This window comes from Octodon degus, unplaced genomic scaffold (assembly GCF_000260255.1).
Source record: "Octodon degus isolate 3935 unplaced genomic scaffold, OctDeg1.0 scaffold00002, whole genome shotgun sequence".
NCBI lineage: Eukaryota > Metazoa > Chordata > Mammalia > Rodentia > Octodontidae > Octodon > Octodon degus.
The window spans coordinates 26,448,564-26,466,597 of record NW_004524578.1 but is presented as its reverse complement, the minus strand read 5'-3'; the positions used below and the strand labels follow the sequence as shown (position 1 = coordinate 26,466,597).

The window sequence follows — 18,034 nt, the reverse complement described above, 5'->3', positions numbered from 1 at the left end:
CGGGGTCCGGGCGGGGCCTAGGCGGGCCTGGGGCGGGGCCCGGCTGGAGCCGGCGGTCCGCGCCGTTCCCATTGACTCCCGCGAGGATCCCGGCCGCTGCCTGGCTGTCGCCGCTCGGTAACCTCCGGCCGGCGAGAGGGTTGACGGCGCAGGTGAGCAGTTGTGAAACCCAGCCTGCATCTTCCTGCCAAAGCACACCGTCCCTCCTAGGAAGTGGGCCAAAACCATTCGGCGTTACCCTAACCTCAGAAAAGCCCACTGTTCATTTTCCAGCCCTATCAATTGATTGGTCGTTGGTTTTACTGAGTAGCCGTTTAGTCAGGTTTTGTCTCACTAGGTAGTTCAGGCTTCCCTCAAAGCCCCTACGGATCCCAAGCTGGCATGGAACGCTCCATGATATTCCTGCCTCAGCCTCCTGTCTGCTGAGATTACAGGCATGCTACCACCACACCCAGTTATCCCTTATTTTGAAAATTTTGAGACTGAGCATTGTGGGTGTTGGTTCTCTGTGAGAGGCTTACAGAGGGAGTATGAGCTAAAGAAAACTATGCTTTGGATCACACAGCAGTGGAGACAGCCTTGCCTGGTGGGCGCCTCCCGCACTGCAGGAGTCGCTTCAGAGCAACCGCTGGTTTTCTACAGAAAAAAAAAAAAAAGTGTCTGTAGCCAGAGGGGAGACAGGGGAAGCAAAAGGTGCTTGTAGGGCTGTGGATTCTGTTACGGAAACCATCTCTGCTTTCACCTACAGAGACACTAAACAACTATTTCTACTCAGCCCAGGGCGTTTTTTGTAGGTCACTTCTGGTCCCTTTTTTGAGCTTTACACTAACACCTTCTGCTCCGAGCTACTTTTATAACCTGTGGTGCATTTAAAATTTTATTTAATTAGAAAATATTTCTCAGGGCCGGCCAAATACTCAGCAGATTAAAGCGCCTGCAAGCCGGTGAGGGGGTCCGGGGTTCGATCCCGAGGCCTGCTGTGCCGGCCCTGCCCCGGGCGCGCTGAGACTGATTGAGACTGGGCGTGGTGGTGAGCGCCTGTAATCCCAGCACTTGGGAGGCTGTAAACTGGAGAATCACTAAGAGTCCAATCTAAAACCCTGAACACCCTGTAGACCCTTCCCTAAAATACAGAAAAAAAAAATTCCGTTTTGAAATAGAAGTCACCACACAGATAGAACTAGAATTGCATGCGGAATGAATATTTTATTACTAGATTATAAAAATAAAATACAAAATAATTTTAAAACAGAACTTAAAACACTGTACAAAGCTTTAATATGATACAAATGGGAAATTAAATAAATAATTACTTTTATGTACAGATGGCCTATACAAAAGCATTCCGTATTCTGTGTTTCTGCCGTACTTGTCCTTGGTTGCCTGAGCAAATCTCAAAAGGGAGCTGTGGGAGAAAGGGACACCCTCAGTACCTCTGAGCAGCTTCTCACCTTTCTGGACTTAGGAAGAGGGGACAGAAAAATGGATTAAAGTTACCTATTCTAACTCACTGGTCTTGTACAGGAAAGAATTCTGGCTTGTGGTTGAATCTGATCTCACAGCTGCTAAGTTTGTAACTTTCAAGATTTATACTGCAAATGAGAACCTTCCACCCTTTTCTTCTAAGCTGGGAGTTTATAAGTAATAAACAACTTTAGGAACAGGTCAGGAGGGTCAGGGGTTGGGAACTGGGTGACTGGGAGAGTGAGGATGGCCAGGCCTGGCTTATCTGATTTGCTGTCAGGACTCAGCCTAGCTGTCCAATGTGAAAATCCCAGGAGCTCAAGGTTCTTTGTCCTTTATCTCTTTCTTTTTGAATTTCTGACAGTGTTTTAGTGAACTAATTTCCCTATGTGTTGCATAGTTTTGGCTTTTGGAAAAAAGCCCCAAACTTATCCCTCCCTGGGTGGCTTCTCAAAATAAATCAGTCCAACTCTGGTGGCTTTGTTTATCCTTGTAGATGAGTGAAGAATGTCAGACACAGTCCAGGTACAGTGAGGTGCTTGGAGATGGTTTTTAGGGACATGAATTGCATATAAGGAAAAAAGCATCATATGGCAAGGGCAGGCTATATAAACACTGACTGACTTGATTTTAAATAGATGAGTGAACACAGGTACAAAATGTGAAGTGGTATTAAAGTATTAAAAGGAGGTAAATCCTCTACTCATAGTTAGTATAAAATTAGCAAATTCTGTAGAACATGGGCTCAAAAGATCTGCCTCACATGTCCTGCTCTTTACTCAGGACCTCCAGTCCGGGGTGTCTGGGAGATGAAGCCAGCATCACTTCCAATTAAAGAGGAGACAGCAACCTGTCAGGCTGCACAAGTTCCGTGTCTCTGTGAGACCCAGGAACCAGGTGACTGTAGGAAAGCAGATCATTATTGAATAAATGACACGTCTTTGCAACTCAGCATCCTGCCACTATATGGAACCTCAAGGCAATCCTTGTTACATACTTTAATTTTCTGACCCAACTTTACTCAAAAGGAATAAATAGCAAGCTTACATATTTTAAAAGGAACAGAAAATCACAACTGAGTTGCAAAATGTCTCAATGAGCCATGTCTGGCTGGGGACTTCTCCGGGATTAAAATGTGCAGCATCCAGATCCTCTTAAGTGAACAAGGATCCCTGTCGCATGTCCTGGTGTTACCTAGGAACATTCCTCCTGCAGTTCCCACTAGCAATGCTGAGCAATAGATTCCAAAAGCCTCCAGGACTTTTGGGGTTAAATTTCTCTAATTTCAGAGGAATAACCAAAATATGAGGAATGCCTAATACTGTGATCTTCCATGCTACTACACATCCTCATGGTACCCAGTAGTCTTACTCACTCACTAGAAGTGAGCTATTCTGACAATACCCTGGGGTTTTCCAGGCAGTATTTTCAGTATGGCCTGAGGGTAGGAACTGCCTCTAGTTCCTGCTCTAAGTTAAGGTCTGAATAGGTGCCAGTGGTTGCTGAACTTGTGGTGTGCCAACATAGAGGGCTGTCCTAGTAGTTACATGCCTTAACCCTATACTACTTTTTCTATTAAATTGTAGTAATAATGTCTATAGAATCAACTCAAAAAGTTCAACAGTGCAGTTGGTGTCAACCCTTTCTGTCTTTTTAGTGACAGTTACTAAACCTTTTCTCCTAAGTAAAACCGAGACACACTGGATATAAAATGCCCAGAACCAGAGAAAAGGCAGTTTGAATGCAAACAACTTAATTTCACAGTGCATGAACATGACAGAAGAAATCCTCTAAGGCCATGTTTTGATAGAAAAAAAATTAACGAAGTTTTTAAAATTATGAAGCACTTTGATCTCCAAGGCCAAATCTACATTATCTACAGATAAATGTGTTATCTAATAGCCAGAGCAAGATGCATTTTTCCCCTTAAGCCATAAAATTCTGAATTTTGGATCTTGTTTCTTCTCTCACCAATTCCTAATGTTAGACTAGGTATATGAAACTGTCTGCTCTTGGAAAAAAGCATGTTTTTAGTACAAAGCTACTGGGTATAGAAAAAAACAAAAGTTTTAGCTTCTGTGTCTGGGTTTATAAAACATGCACCAATGTACACTGTTTCCTTGCAGAGAGAGGGCAACTATAAAAAATCTGCCAGAGTCTGGGGCTTGGCAGGCTTCTCTGCGCCAACCGAAGCAACTCAGCTTCCAGGGGCTGGCGACGCAGCTGCCAGGGGAGCCACGCGCGCGAGCAGCAACTTGGTCCGCTCACTTGGCAGCTTTACAGAAGCCCTTCACTTGACATGTGCAACTTAAGAATCTGGAATCAAGTACGTGTGCCACTGTCAGCCAGGATGGCTAGCACGCGCGGCTGGGAATGAGAGCGCTGCCTGCCTATGGGTTACATTCACAGACAATTTACAATGTGTTTTCATATTAAATTTGGTATGATCCATTTTTCTTCGTTAGTCACTCAAATGACTTTAAGCTATGCAAGATTACTAGGTAGAGTTTAGTATTTCTACCAGTTCAAAGATCCTAAAGGGCTATCAGCCTAATCCAGAAGAAAAGGGATTGAACTGCTACTTGTTTTTGTTTTACTTGCTATGCAGTTCAGGCTGGCCTTGAACTTCCTATGTAGAGCACAGGTTGGTCTCGAACTCACAGCAATCCTCCTGCATCAGCCTTCTGAGTGCTTGGATCACAGGGTGTGGTGAGTGGTTTGAACTGCTGCTACCTCTATCTTCTGTTCCTCCCAAGTCATCTCTGAGACTTGGGGCTGGGGAGATAGCTCAGTAGAATAAGCGCTTTCCTGACAAGCACAGGGACCTGAGTTCAATCCCTGTACCAAAAAAAAAAAAAAGTTTGCCAAGTAATTTCTGAGACTAGAGAGAAGGTAAAGGCAAGTGGGACTTGGTAACCCACCCTGCTGTTGTGATAAGAAATAGCAGGAGTCATTTTAGTGTAATATGGTTTGATTTTAGTTAGTGGCCATGTTTCTCCATCTGAAGTAAAATAATCTAACAGGTTTAAAATTACTTGGATTATCTGTGGCTGAAATCTCAACTATACTATCACTAAAAAACCAAAAAATAAATAATAAAGAATTAAAAGCAAAAACAAAAACTCTGTTCTCCACATAGTACTTTAAATAAAAATAAAATCCTTGTCAAAAGTGCTGAGAGCTACCAACTTCTCTTTATAACCTGAGAGACATCTAACATCCAAATCATAAAGTAAATTTCTCAGGATAAGGACAGTACTTATACATAAGCTATAATTAGTCTGTTTTCAAAGTGTCGGAGCAGAAACATCTTTGGTTAGCTCTTTCTTCTACATGCAGAATAAAATATACACAGTGAGGCTTTTTATCTCAGGATCTTTTTTTTTTTTTTTTTTTTTTTTTTATAATGAAAGGAAGTTTGTTTGCTACTTTAAGGGTGTTTTTTTTGGTGGAACCGGGGATTGAACTCAGACCCTTGCGCTTGCTAGAGAAGCGCTTACTCCACTGAGCCATCTCCCCGGCCCCAATCCCAGGATCTTGATGAATTTGTTAACGCTGCTTAGAAAAGGACACAACACAGAGGAATGGTTGAGAGAAAAATAGAAGGAACCAAAAAAGACAGAAAACATCAGTTGCTACCACTGTCAGTTGTGACTACCAGCAGAGAAATGCCAGTCAGCAAATGACACAGAGAAAGCGACGTCAGCATTTCCAGCAGTTACTATGAGCACATTTCTGACTAGTGGGGTCAGTATTTAAGCTGTCTACTTTTATCACAATTTAGTTAATGCAACAAGAAAAAAAGAAAGTAAGTCTTACTTATCTCCTATCCCACCCACCCCCCAAAAAAGTAGAAAAGAGCAAAGTAGAATGACAACTTTTAGGAAATGTTTTTAAAATAATTTTCCATCAGACCCATGGTTATAATCCCCATCTCTCTATTCTAACTGTAAGAACAGAACTACGTGATTAACATGGACAAATATTTTAGTATTACAAGCATGTCCCAATAATTTCCCCCATTAAAATCTCTTTAAAGTGAAAATTAAATATTCCATCTTGGCTTGTTAGAAACTGCCAACCCTTGCATTAGACACAGGGGAAGCAAAAAGAGTCTCAAGTCTCATAGGCCAAGAACATATTTTCAGAAAATAAAGATAGGCAAAGCCCAAGTGTACACGAGGCACACAATAAAAAAGGAATTTCACCAGGTGTGACCTTGAAATTACAAATGGGAAATGAGAAAGAATGAATTTATATAAGCATATCTCTATATATTTATAAATATTTATATAATTTACCATGAAGACATGCAAGTAGTGTTATGGTAACTATTGTACAACATAATACAGAAGGATTGGTCTTCCAATATTACAGTTGCTTTAGATAAACAGCAAGAATGTCTTATCTACTACATTCCTCTGTAGTGCTTGAGACTAGAGAGAAAATAAGGTTCCAACTATGCTACATTTCTTATGGGAGACCTTATATGCCTCAGTATAGTGTTCTGAGTTTGTTAAAAAGCTCAGCACTGAAATAGAACAAGGTAAGTTCGGCGCAGCTTCAGGGCAGCCTTGATGCAGCATTACAGTATGTTCACTTCATGAGGAAATAGCTTGCTTTCTTTTCTAATTTAACCATATTAGGTTTGGCAGCAAACACTAGGTCAAATAGAAAGCACAGATGTTTGCTAGAAGGCAAATTTCAACAGCAGGCTGACCAGTTTACCTGACCTCACAAGGTCTTTACAACACAGAACCCAGACAGAGTATACAAGAGCCCATTTACAAAGCCTGTACTCTTTCATTTTGCCTGATTCCTGTGACCGGAAGAGCGAGGTTAGAACAAATGATACCCGTACAGCTTTATAAAGTGAGATTCCGTGGAAATCAGGTCAAGAAGCCCAACTACTGAACTAAAGCACAGAAGAAGCAGAATAAAACATTAAAAAATATTTAGCCTAAATTTATTTCCTCAGATATTCATTCCTTATTGGCTAAATGTCTAAAACACAAAGTATTAGCCTCTGTACCAAACTTAAAGTCTTCCTATTTTTCTTTCTAAATCTCTAAAAGCATAGTCATATTCACAAGCAGTGTGCTTTCCTAGTATCATCTTGGAGTTGGTAACAGAAAGCGCTGGGACCCAGGAGCCAGAGCTGCAGCAGCTCCCGTACCCGGGCTTTCCCACCGCCTGGAAGAGCAGAATGCAGTGCAAACAGGTCCTCAGTCTTGAAGGCTCTGCCCCCTCTGTCCCTGGACAATAATACCTACAATATAGCGCTAGTCAGACTTTTCTGTCCTTTACCCAAGTTTCTCAGTTATTTTCTACAGTAAACATACACTGAGTTAAGAACTGTTGCTCCAAAGAAAATTAGGGGACCAAAGAAAGGTTAAAATAAGAGAGACTAGGAGAGATACAAATACTAATTCTTAAAAAAAAAAAAAAAATGTAAAATCCAAGGAGGGTGCTTGGAGTGAGGCAAAATTTGGATTCTCAATACAGTAAATAACTCCATGAACCAAATATGAGTATTGGTTCCCTCACAACAGGCTTCTTATATATTGCTGTTTTTTGTGGTAGTTGTTTTTGTTTGCTTTTATTTCCTTGAGACAAGGTCTCACTATGCAGGTCAGGCTAGCATGAAACTGTGTAGTCCTGGCTGGTCTCCAACTTGCAGTAATCCTCCTGCCCCAGCCTCCCAAATGTTGACATAACAGGTGAGGTCTACCACACCTGGCTTCTTATCTATTCTGGTATCTGAGCCATGACTTCAAGGTTGGAAAAGTATGAATGAAAATATCAAACACTTGGCATATAATTTTAGGGAAATGCTAAGAAAATGAGGTGAACGCCTTAAAATTCCATTCTGTCTCCTACCCTCTTGTTTCAAAGGTAGCTAATAAATGACAGCTTACTTATGAGTTTGTCCCCCATAAATTTTGCTGAATTGTCCCTTCCTATGCCAAGGCATTGATTCCCATTTGCTTGCTATCTGCCTTAGGTAGTTCCTGACCATACATTAGGTCTGCTTATAAATAACTGATCATGTTTCTTTCTTTTATAAGGGAAGAGCAACATTGATTTTTTTAAATAGACAGTACAGGGACACACATGCACTGGGTCAAGAGGAAGCACTGGAGCCCGGCTCCTATCTGCTGAGTTTACTGGCTGGTTTGCTCTTCCCTGGGGTGGCTTTCGAGCTGGCTGGGTGGTGGTGGAGGCTGCCGGACCCTTTGGGGCTGCTCCTGCTCGGTTTGCAGTGCTCTTGTTGGCAGGACCTCCTGGAGGAGGAGGACCCTGAGTGGCTAGGCGGGGACTTGCTTCTCCCCATATGCGGGGATGAACTCCTCTGCTCATGGTGGGGCCGCCCAGCCCTGGATGGTGAGGAACTGGACGTGCGAGGCAAGGACGAGCTCCGAGGAGAGGCGCTGGGGCTCCTTCGAGGGACAACTGGACTCTTGGGTGGTGTTTTGGGATTGTGTGGAGATCCTGGGCTCTTGCACTGAGTAATGCTCCGGGGCTTCTGAGATCCATTTTGAAGAATTTGAGCCAGGCGGGAGAAAAGGTCTGAGTCAGAGTTACTACTTCCCAGGACTCTGTATCTGCGTAGCCTTAAAAGAACAGAAAAAGTATTTTAATTCATTGTAAATGTGCTTAAAAGTCACAATGTGCCAAATAACAGTGTGTACAATGTGTGTCAAAGTCAGAAAATACTCACAGGATCCAGCTACTGTGCTGTGTACGAGCTGTATGACCCTGACCAGGAGTGAGGAAGGATCCTGGCTATCTCATAGTATCACTGAGCAGATCAAGTGCAATAACGCCAAAACTCACATGTAGTCAACCACACAGAAGTAAGTAAATGGGCTAGGTACATGTTTGTAATCCCAGAAACATGGCATCTTGAGGCAGAGAGATTCCTTGCCAGGTCAAGGCCAGCCTAAACTATACAGGAAAACCCAGTCTCAAAAACAAAAACAATCCCCAAAAAAGGATCCCTTAAAAGTGAAGGACAGGACAGGGGAGATAGCTCAGTGGAATAAGCGCTTCCTTGGCAAGCACAAGGGCCTGAGTTCAATAAAAAAAAAAAAAAAAAAAGAAGTGTGCACATAAAAGTGAGGGACAATTGGGCCTGGTGGTACATGTCTGTAATCCCTATACTTAGGAGGCTGAGGCAGAAGAATCCCCACAAGTCTGAGGCCAGCCAGGGCTCCATAGTGAGTTTGAGGCCAGCCTGAACTATACAGCAAGAGCCTGTCTTAATGAAGATAAATAAAAATAAATATGAAAGGAATAAATAAAGGTACTCTTAGACAAGAACTGACACAGAATTTAGCAGCATAGCTCAGTGGCCGAGCACATTCTATGCATAAAGCCCTGAGTCTGAGCCTTAGCACCACACAAACTATAAAAATAATAAGAAAGCTGAGGCTGTTAATTATGAGATCTGTCCTGCCAGAAATCCTAGAGGGAGTTCTGCACATTGAAATGAAAGGATTGAGGTAGTAAGTCAAACCTGAGAAAATAAGATCTTAACAATAGCACACACATGACCAATAAAAAGCTAATATTGTAAAAATGGTTTGTAACTATTTTCTGCATGACTTATGAGATAATTTTTTATATAAAGAATCAATTAGTCTACAAGTAGCATTCTAATTTTGGTCTGTAACTCTACTTTTTGTTTTCTACATAATTTAACAGATTAATGTATTTATAATTATAAACAAATTTCTTTTTGGGGGGCTGATGTTTTGAGACAGGGTCTTGCTATATAGCTGAGGTTGACTTTAAACTCACTAATTTAGGTAGTGTAGGTTGGTTTTAAGTTCACAGCAATTCTCCTACCTCAGCCTCCCAAGTGCTGGTAAACATATATTTGGTAAACATATAAAGATTTAATTTTATTAACAACTGAGGGGAGTAGGGATAGAGATTTAAAAGAAATTTTTTTTTTTTTTTTTTTTTTTAAGATGGGGTCTTACTCTGCAGTTCGGGCTGGCCTTGTGTTCACTTTTGTAGTCCCCAGGCTGGTCCCAAATTCACAGAAATCTTCCTGACTCAACCTCCCCAGTGCTGGGATTACAGGCATGTGCTACCATGCCTGGTTCTGAGCAAAATTATTTTAATAGTATAATTTTTATACATAACTAAATTAAACTGCTACAAATATAAATTACAGTGCTACAATTAGAAGATAATAAATACAATCTTCTCATATCCAAAAAGAGAACAGCAATAGGAAAAGAAAAAGAAATGAAGTACTTCAGCACCAGGGACATGGCTCACGGCACAGCACCTGCCTGGCAAGCATGAGGCCCTGAGTTCAATTCCCAGTACAAAAAAAAAAAAGAAGAATTTTACTACCAAAAAAAAAAAAAAAAAAAATCAACTAAATACTAAACACCGCTGGGTGTGGTGGTGTATTCCTGTGATCCCAGCACTTTGAGGCTCAGGCATTATGATCACCATGAGTTGGGAGGCCAGCCTGCACTACATAGTAAGACTTTGCTTCAAAAACCCCAAACAAACAAACACTGAAAATAGTGATCAAAGAAACAAGGGACATAATGCTGTAACATACATAAGAAACAAGCAGCAAAATGACAGAAGTCACCCTATCTGTCAGTCTTGAGAGAGAAGGAAATCCTGACATACACTACAGCATGATAACTGCTGAAGACTGTATGTTAAGTCACAACAAACACTGTATGATTCTTTTCATGTGAGTTCCTGATAGAGATCAAAATCAGAAAGCAGACTAACGACTGTCAGGCTGGGGTTTATTGTTTTACAGGTATAGTTTTAGTTTTATTATAAAAAGTTGCCTAGAAATGGATAATGGTTAACAGTTGCATATCAAAAAGAACAGATTAAATATCACTAGTTAAAATGGTAAATTTTCTCCAGGCATGGTGGCACATACGTAATCTCAGCATTTGGGAGGCTATGACAGAAAGACCACCATGAGTTCAAAGCCAGCCTGGGCTACATAGTGAGTTCAAGACCAGCCTGTATTACATAGCAAGGCTCTGTCTCATAAAACAAAAAAGATGGTATATTTTGTATTTACTATACCCTATACTGTAATTTTAGAATTTGGGAAGAATGAAATAGATCAAAGTACACTATCCTAGTAAGCCTGTGAAAGGCAGACAACAAAGCAGATGCTCAAAAGCAGGCATAAAGAAATGCTTCTCCTGGCGTTATTACAAGAAAGGAGAGGAACTTGACACTGCAATGCAGACGGCATACCTGGCTTCTACTCCAGGCCTTGCAGGTGGTTTCCCAGGTGGTGGCCGAGGCAAGAACTGTGATGAGGGTGAGCTACTGACTTGATCTGTGCTGACCCATGAAACCGGCCTTGGAATCTTGCTCTTTCTAGATTGTGAGATGATGGGTGACAGGAAGCTATCTTCTGCTGACCTGCTCAGGGGAGCATCTACTGCCAGTCTGGAAAAGGGCACAAAGACATCCTCCTCAGAGAAGGGTACGGGGACAGCAGACAGCTTTTCCTCCAGCAGCTTATTGGAGGCACTTGAGAGGTCACCGAGGAAAGACCTGAACTGCCTTTTTTCTACCAGCAGTCTCACTAGGTCTGGCTGATAAGCTTTCTTCTGAAGGAGCTTCTCTTTCGCAGAAACATGCGAGGAGGCCTCGAACACTGACTCTATCTCTTGTGCTAAAACAGGAATCCGACTGTGTCGGGTAATGAGAGATGACCTGACCATGTCCTTCCGGGTGGGGGGAGCACGCTCATTCTCCGAAACACAATGAATCAGTTCTCCATTTCTTGGGGCACTTTTCTCTCTTTTATCCTCTTGGCACAATAAAGCAGAGAGGCCTCCTGGATGCTCTGGCAGGTCTTCCATCTGAACAGCATCATCCTTAGGCAGCCCGTTTTTCTGTACTGCGGCCATCTGGTCTAGCTGTCCTTCAACATGTGGGTCAATGACTCTTGGAGAAGTTTCGGAAGTTCTAGCTGCCAGGAGCTGCATGATCTCATGATTTCTGTCTTGATTTGGCACCACACTGGAAGTCTGTGTCTTGGTCACATCAAGAGGCTCAGTAGTAGTGGAATGGTCCTTCTCCTCAGTACCCAGATCTGCTGGGAAAGAGAGCTCAACACAATATTGTTCCTTACTTAACTTCTCATCCCCATTATCTGACCCTAAAAGAATGCTTTTCTCCTGAATTTCCACAGGGAAACTCTCAAATTCCCTCCCAACTAGTCCATTATCATCAGGAAGATCTTTTGGTCCCAAGTCCTGAGATCTGTCGCTCTCCCTAGCATGGGGCAGTATGTCTTGGCCAATGTGTTCTCCCTGAAGCCCCTCCCCATCTGTCACAGCCAAGCCAGAGAAGTTGTCTCTCGGAGAGTAAAGTTCCACAGTGGGCTCTAAGGGCTGAAGGTCTTTCTTTTCCGGATGCTGTCCATAGTGAAAACTTCCTGAGGTTGACTGTGTGGATGCCACAGAAGGTCTAGGAATTGTAATCTGGACAGGGGTAGAAAAAAATGAAAACACAATTTGTGAAATATCAATCAAGATACATGATTTCACATTTAACACTTCAAATTCTAATTTATGAAAGGAATTCTGATGATGACTAGGTCAACCCAATTCACACTAAAATTAAGCTAAGTGCGGTGGCATACTCTTGTAATCCCAGATTTTTAGAGGCTAAGGCAGGACTGCTGTGAGGTTAAGGTCAGCCCAGACTGCATAGTGAAACCCTTCCTCAAAAAGATAAAAACAAAACGATCCCCAACCAACAAATAAAAAAAAAAGCAACTTGGGAGTACAGGTGAATGAAAATCCTGACTCCTCTACCCCGGAGCTCTGCACACCGGCTGTATTCTAGATGACCTTTGCCCATCCATTAGCATCCTCTATGCCCTGGAAAACTGAGTCTCCACAAGGCACCATCTGACCATCTGAGCTCCTTCACTTTCTTTTTTTTAAAAATATTTTTATTTTTATTTCTGTGTGTGTGTGTGTGTGTGTGTGTTGCCAGCTCAGCCCACCAGGGGGCGGGGCTGGCTGGCATGTGGTGCTGGGGGATCGAACTGTTCAGTCCCTGTGCTTTGCTAAGCTTGTTCTAAGTAGGTGCTTTAGACCACTGAGCCATCTCACCAGCCCTCCTTCACTTTCTGCTGGTGACTGGATCTACTAAACAGGTGGCAGCAGCAGCAACAGACACACACACACACACACACACACACACACACACATATACAGACAGGAGAATATTTATTTATTTATTTATTTATTTTTGCCGAACTGGGGATTGAACTCAAACCCTTGTGCTTGCCAGAGAAGCGCTTACTCCACTGAGCCATCTCCCGGCCCAGAATTTATTTTCCTGAAAAAAATTGAGCAATTGTGATAAACTGCATAATTTATTCCCATATAACTTTATAAAGTATTCCTAAATCATTTTAACAAGTCATACTTCATAATTTCCTTATATTTTATATTATATACACAAATCTGTATCTATATACAGATACATATTTTGAGACAAAGTCTCACTATGTATATGGGCTGACCTCAAATCTGCAATCCTCCTGGCTTGGCCTCCTAAGTGCTGGTTTATAGGCATGCACCAATTGCACCGTACACTTTCCCTAATTTCCCCTTTCTACTTCCATGCCTTGTTGAAAGGACTTTCCTTTTGTCTCTTATGTAAGGATTGTAACAGTACTAGGATAAAAACTTGGAGAAATTTAACATTCACACCAATAGGTTTTCTTACAAATGAAAGGCATGTGGTATACAAAATATATACATTTCATTTTGGTTTTATGGACAAAAAAAATTTATAAGATATATGGGGAATAGAATAATTTGTTGGTTCCCAGTATAGCCAAGAATTAGCTGAGCTATAAAAACAGATTCCTTTTAGTTATTAAAACTTCTTGGGCCATTCAAACTGTGCTATTGGCATCTTCTTTTTTCAGTTTTGCTTTTTTTTTTTTTTGGTGCCAGGGACTGAACTCAAGACCTTGTGCCTGCCAGACAGGCGTCTGAGCCACTGAGCTATCTCTGTGGCCCCCGTGTTTGTCCTTCTTGAGAGAAGCTGTGTAGCTGAGACTGACCCCATGTTCATGCTTCTAGGTGTGGTGGTGCTCACCTATAACACCAGCATGTGGGAGGCTGAGGAAGGAGGGCTGCTGTGATTTCTAAACAGCCTAGACTTCATAGAGAGCTCAGGGCCACTTGAATTACAAAGTGAGACCCTGTCTATAAAAAAAAAGGATTCATCCTCCTCTTGCCTCAGTTGCCCACATGCTAGAATTGCAGCCATGGAGAAAGCAGGGATGGGGAAGCAATCTTTGCTATAAGGCGGGTAAACTGAAAAGCTAAAGCTTTGAGGTTGAACCAAACAAAAAGTAAAAACTGATTTTTTTTTCTTTTTTCTTGTTTTTAAGGAGGTTTGCAACTATAATTGTGCAATGTGGTAAAAATCACAAGTAGGTCACAACTTAGTAACTCACCCCCCTTGACTAGTATTGTTCACAGCATAAACCACCTGCACAACTTTGCAAAGCACTCCTGGGACAGCAAAACACAAACTAGCAAAATTCTGGCTGGTGAAGTAGATCCTTCTCTGTTTTGAAACAGGCAAATTTCTCCAGAAGAGTCAATAAAATGAAGCTTCACTGGTACCTTTCCTACTGTTTTACACCTGCATGTGAAACTGTGTTCCATAGAAAATGTCTCCATCTGGATGATCCTACTGCTTCTGCTGCGTTAGAAGAGAGGGCCACCTGACAGCTGGGACTTGGTAACCTCCCTCAGTGCCAGACCTAGGGACCGCCAGAGCCCCTTATTGGCTAGAGGCTCTTTTGGGCTTTGCTGCCCATCTCTGGCCTTTCTGGCTCCTCAGGTGAGAAGACACTGTCTCCTGACAGCAGGGTGAGGCAGAGAGAGCAGGGCTTCCTCAGAGGGCTCCTCTGTGAGAGACTGGTATTACCACCACCTGCATCTGTTGTCCACGTGCAGAGGCCCTAACCCCAGACCGGTGGCAGCAATTCTGCAAGGGGGGCCTGAAATGCTATATCTTACTCGTTTTTCTTTTTTTGGATACAGGGTCTCATTAAGCAGTTTAGAGTAGTGATCCTCCTGTCTCCAATGCCCTAGTCCTGGAATTACATGCGTGTGCAACCATGCCCGGTTCCAGAGCCAGCACGGCATGCAGTACCAGGGATCAAACCTGGGACCTTGTGCTTGCCAGGCAGGCACTTGTGTAGCTGAGCTATCACCCCAGCCTCCCTTTTTATATTTTTTGAGACATGGTATCCCTATGTAGTCCAGGCTGGCCTCAAAATCCCTATGATCCTCATGTCTCAGCCTCTTCAGTGCTGGGATTATAGGTGTGCACAAGCACTCCCGGCCTGAGATGCTATATTTTAAACAGTTGAAGGTGAAAATTTTATTTATTTTTGGAGGGCAGAGAAAAGATATATTGATGAACTTGTTAAGAAGGGGGCAGCATGGTAGGAGCCTTCAGGAGTACCAGGCCCACCACTTTCACCTCACAGCCATCAGGGATGTGGTACTTCTTGCCCACCATGTCTTCAAATTTGTCTGCACTCAATTTGGTGAAGGCCTACTTCTTGGAGATCTGGAACTTCTGGTGGCCAGGAAACTTGCACTTGGCCCTGGGCTGGGCCATGATCACATGTTCCTTGTTCTGCAGTTTGTTAAGGACGGACATGCTGACCTGTCCGATCGGAACCCTCACCTCTGCACATGCCTGTCTGGAGCCTAGACTGGAGCCAGCATAAGGTCAGACACTGAGTATCCACAGGACGCAGTACCTCCAAGGTCCCCTTGGGCAGCCCACGGAAGCAACAGGCTGCTACTATGGAGGGAATGTTCACAGCCAAGGCTCACCGGACACCCATGAAAAATTACAACTCATTTTATTTTTTTGTTACCAGGAACTGAACTCAGGACCTTGCACTTGGCAGGCAGGTGCTGTACTGCCAAGGTATACCATCGCCCCCGCCACCCCCACAATTTAACAGGATGTAAAACAAGAAAAATTTCTGGGTGGAGATTACAAAAGTAGGCCTAGGCCTAGTGACAGTTTACAGAATAAAGAACAAACTGCAAATGGTGAAATACAGGCCTTCCTCATCTAACATATAATAAAAAGTTCTAGGATTATAAATATTTTAGAAATCATAAGTACACACACTTAATTGTGAGATCTAATTATACATGTCATTCCAAAATTCAGTTATAATGCTATTTGATGTATTGACTTTGATATTACAAAAGGATAACATGGTAGTACACACTTGTAAGCCCAGCACTTGATAGGCTGAGGCAGAAGGATCACCAGGAGTTTTGACCAGCCTGACTACATGGTGAGTAGCTTACACTACATAGTGAGATCCTGTCTTAAAAAACAAAAACAAGGCTGGGGAGATAGTTCAGCACTCTAAGTGCCTGCCTGGCGAGTGCAAGGATCTGAGTTCAATCCCTGGTACCACATGCCACAACAGAATAATGATGAAAAAAGGGGTAACAGAATAACAATGAAAAACTCTCTTACCGCTGTCAGGGGTCCTTCTGCTTGCGCCTCCATTGGGCTTGTGGGTGTGGCCACAATAAACTGATTAGTAGCTCCAACCTGGAGCTCCAGTCTGTCTATGTACTGTTCTGAAGGAGCTGTGCCAGGGCATTCCGCAGACAGCACTAAGACTGTACCTGAAGGTTCCTTCCTTAAATGACTGTTTCCTGCCCAAGGACCTAACTGGAGCTTTACATCTTGAGGTGATTCTTCAAGAACTTGAAGCACTTCTGGTTCCTCATCAGAAGGGCTTCCAGTTGTTTTATGACCTAAAGCTTCATTTGTCCTAAAATCTTGAAGGTCTTGCTCCTTGTCCACAATCACCCATTCTTTGGAGTCAACTTCTTGTTTGCAGGAACTCAGGTTAACAGCTATAAATCCATTGCTGCCCCCACCATCTGCCTGCTCAGGGGTGTTGGCAGATGCATGTTTGGAGGCATCTGGAAGATACTCTTCATCATAGTGCCAGATGTGGTCTGTGCGGGATGCAGCAGGGAGACTAGGCTTCTGCAGTGAAGCAGGAACAACAGATCCTTTTCCTGTACTGGAATCCTTGTGCATTTTCTCCAGGCTTAAGAAAAAGGAGAGAAGTGACTCAACATGTATCATATAACCCGCAAGCTCTATATAGAATTACTACCTGTGAAAAGAGGAAACAGTATTATAAAACATAAAGAGAAGGGGCCAGGGAGATGGCTCAGTAGAATAGGCGCTTCCCTGGCAAGTGCAAGGGTCTGAGTTCAATCCCTGGTTCCAAAAAAAACCCCAACAAAAAACCATAAGGAGAGCCTCACAGGGCTGAAATGTTTTTCTCCACTTGCACTAATTCTACCTTGGAAGGTGGAGTTCAGTTCTTTCTTCAGAGTGGCCTTTTCTACTTCTTTTCTCAGACTAATTCTTTACCAAACTTAAGCATTTATCCCTACTGCACTCTTACATTTACTCTTCATTTTATCCACAATTGAAAATGTTTAAAAACATTGTCCCTATTGTAATGAACTTTCTCTCCCACATATAAGGGATTGAGTCCAGGGCCCTTTCACAGAGCAACATCACTAACTCTTTGTATTTTATTTTATTTTTATTTTGATGGGCTGGCAAGATAGCTCAGTGGTCTAAAGCACCTGCTTAGGCAAGCTTAGGCAGGTGCAGAAGACTGTAGTTTGATCCCCAGCACCACATACTGGGCCAGCCCCACCCTCAGGGCAGGCTGAGCTGGCAAACAAAACAAAACAAAACCCTAGTTATCAGGCAGGCCAGATAGCTTAGCGGATTAAAGCACATGCTCAGGCAGACTAGTTGATCTCTGATATGCTGTGCCAGCCCCAGCCCTGGGGTGTGTTGAGATGGCCATTGAGACTGGGCGTGGTGGCACATGTCTGTAATTCCAGCACTTGGGAGGCTGAAAACAGGAGAATCACTACAAGTCCAATCTACATAAGTGTGACCCTGTCCTAAATACATTAACCCCCCCCCCCAAAAAAAAGTAAAATTTTTACTGTGGTTTATTTATTTATTTTTTGGTGGAAATGGGGATTGAACTCAGGCCCTTGTGCTTGCCAGGCAGGAACTTATTCCACTGAGCCATCTCCCCAACCTAAATTTTTTTATTTTGAGACAGAGTATCACTAAGTCACTAAATTTTGAGAGCTAGACTTAAACTTATGACCTTATTGTTCTAGTCTCCTAGATTGCTGGAATTACAGACCTGTGCCACCATGTCCAATTTGGTGCATCCTTTTGATCACTTCAAGATTTAGAATACACTTGTATCACATAGCTAAGAAGAGAATGTTTACCATGTGAAGAAGAAAACACAGATGGGAAGGACTATCTAATGGAAACTCAGTGCCAGGTGTGGTGGTAGCACCTCTAATCCCAGCACTTGGGAGACTGAGTCAAAAGAATGGCCATGAGACTGAGTGAGTTACAGGCCAGCCTGGACTACATAGTAATACCTGTCTCAGAGGGGAGGGGAGGA

At 42.8% G+C, this 18,034-nt stretch overlaps 3 protein-coding genes across 7 annotated transcripts in view; 1 reads left to right on the top strand and 2 right to left on the bottom strand.

Annotated features, from left to right (window-relative positions):
• Nucleotides 1-228, bottom strand: part of Cdan1 (codanin 1) — a 12,728-nt gene extending 12,500 nt beyond the window's left edge. Inside the window, exon 1 of the mRNA XM_012513853.2 lies at nt 28-228. Coding sequence (XP_012369307.1) covers nt 28-228 — 201 coding nt within the window. The remainder of the gene's footprint in view (nt 1-27) is intronic.
• The window catches only part of Stard9 (StAR related lipid transfer domain containing 9), a 192,471-nt gene extending 188,048 nt beyond the window's left edge, over nt 1-4,423 (top strand). For both annotated transcript variants that reach the window (XR_002820350.1, XR_002820348.1), the window contains exon 35: nt 3,591-4,423. The gene's annotated coding sequence lies outside the window, so the exon portion shown is untranslated. The remainder of the gene's footprint in view (nt 1-3,590) is intronic.
• A 2,714-nt stretch (nt 4,424-7,137) lies between these two features.
• The window catches only part of Ttbk2 (tau tubulin kinase 2), a 169,937-nt gene continuing 159,040 nt past the window's right edge, over nt 7,138-18,034 (bottom strand). For all 4 annotated transcript variants that reach the window (XM_004623364.2, XM_023711161.1, XM_023711152.1 and 1 more), the window contains 3 exons: nt 16,036-16,624; nt 10,723-11,963; nt 7,138-8,078 (listed from right to left, as the gene is read on the bottom strand). In XM_004623364.2, coding sequence (XP_004623421.1) covers nt 7,616-8,078; nt 10,723-11,963; nt 16,036-16,624 — 2,293 coding nt within the window. In that variant the 3' untranslated portion in view covers nt 7,138-7,615. The remainder of the gene's footprint in view (nt 8,079-10,722; nt 11,964-16,035; nt 16,625-18,034) is intronic.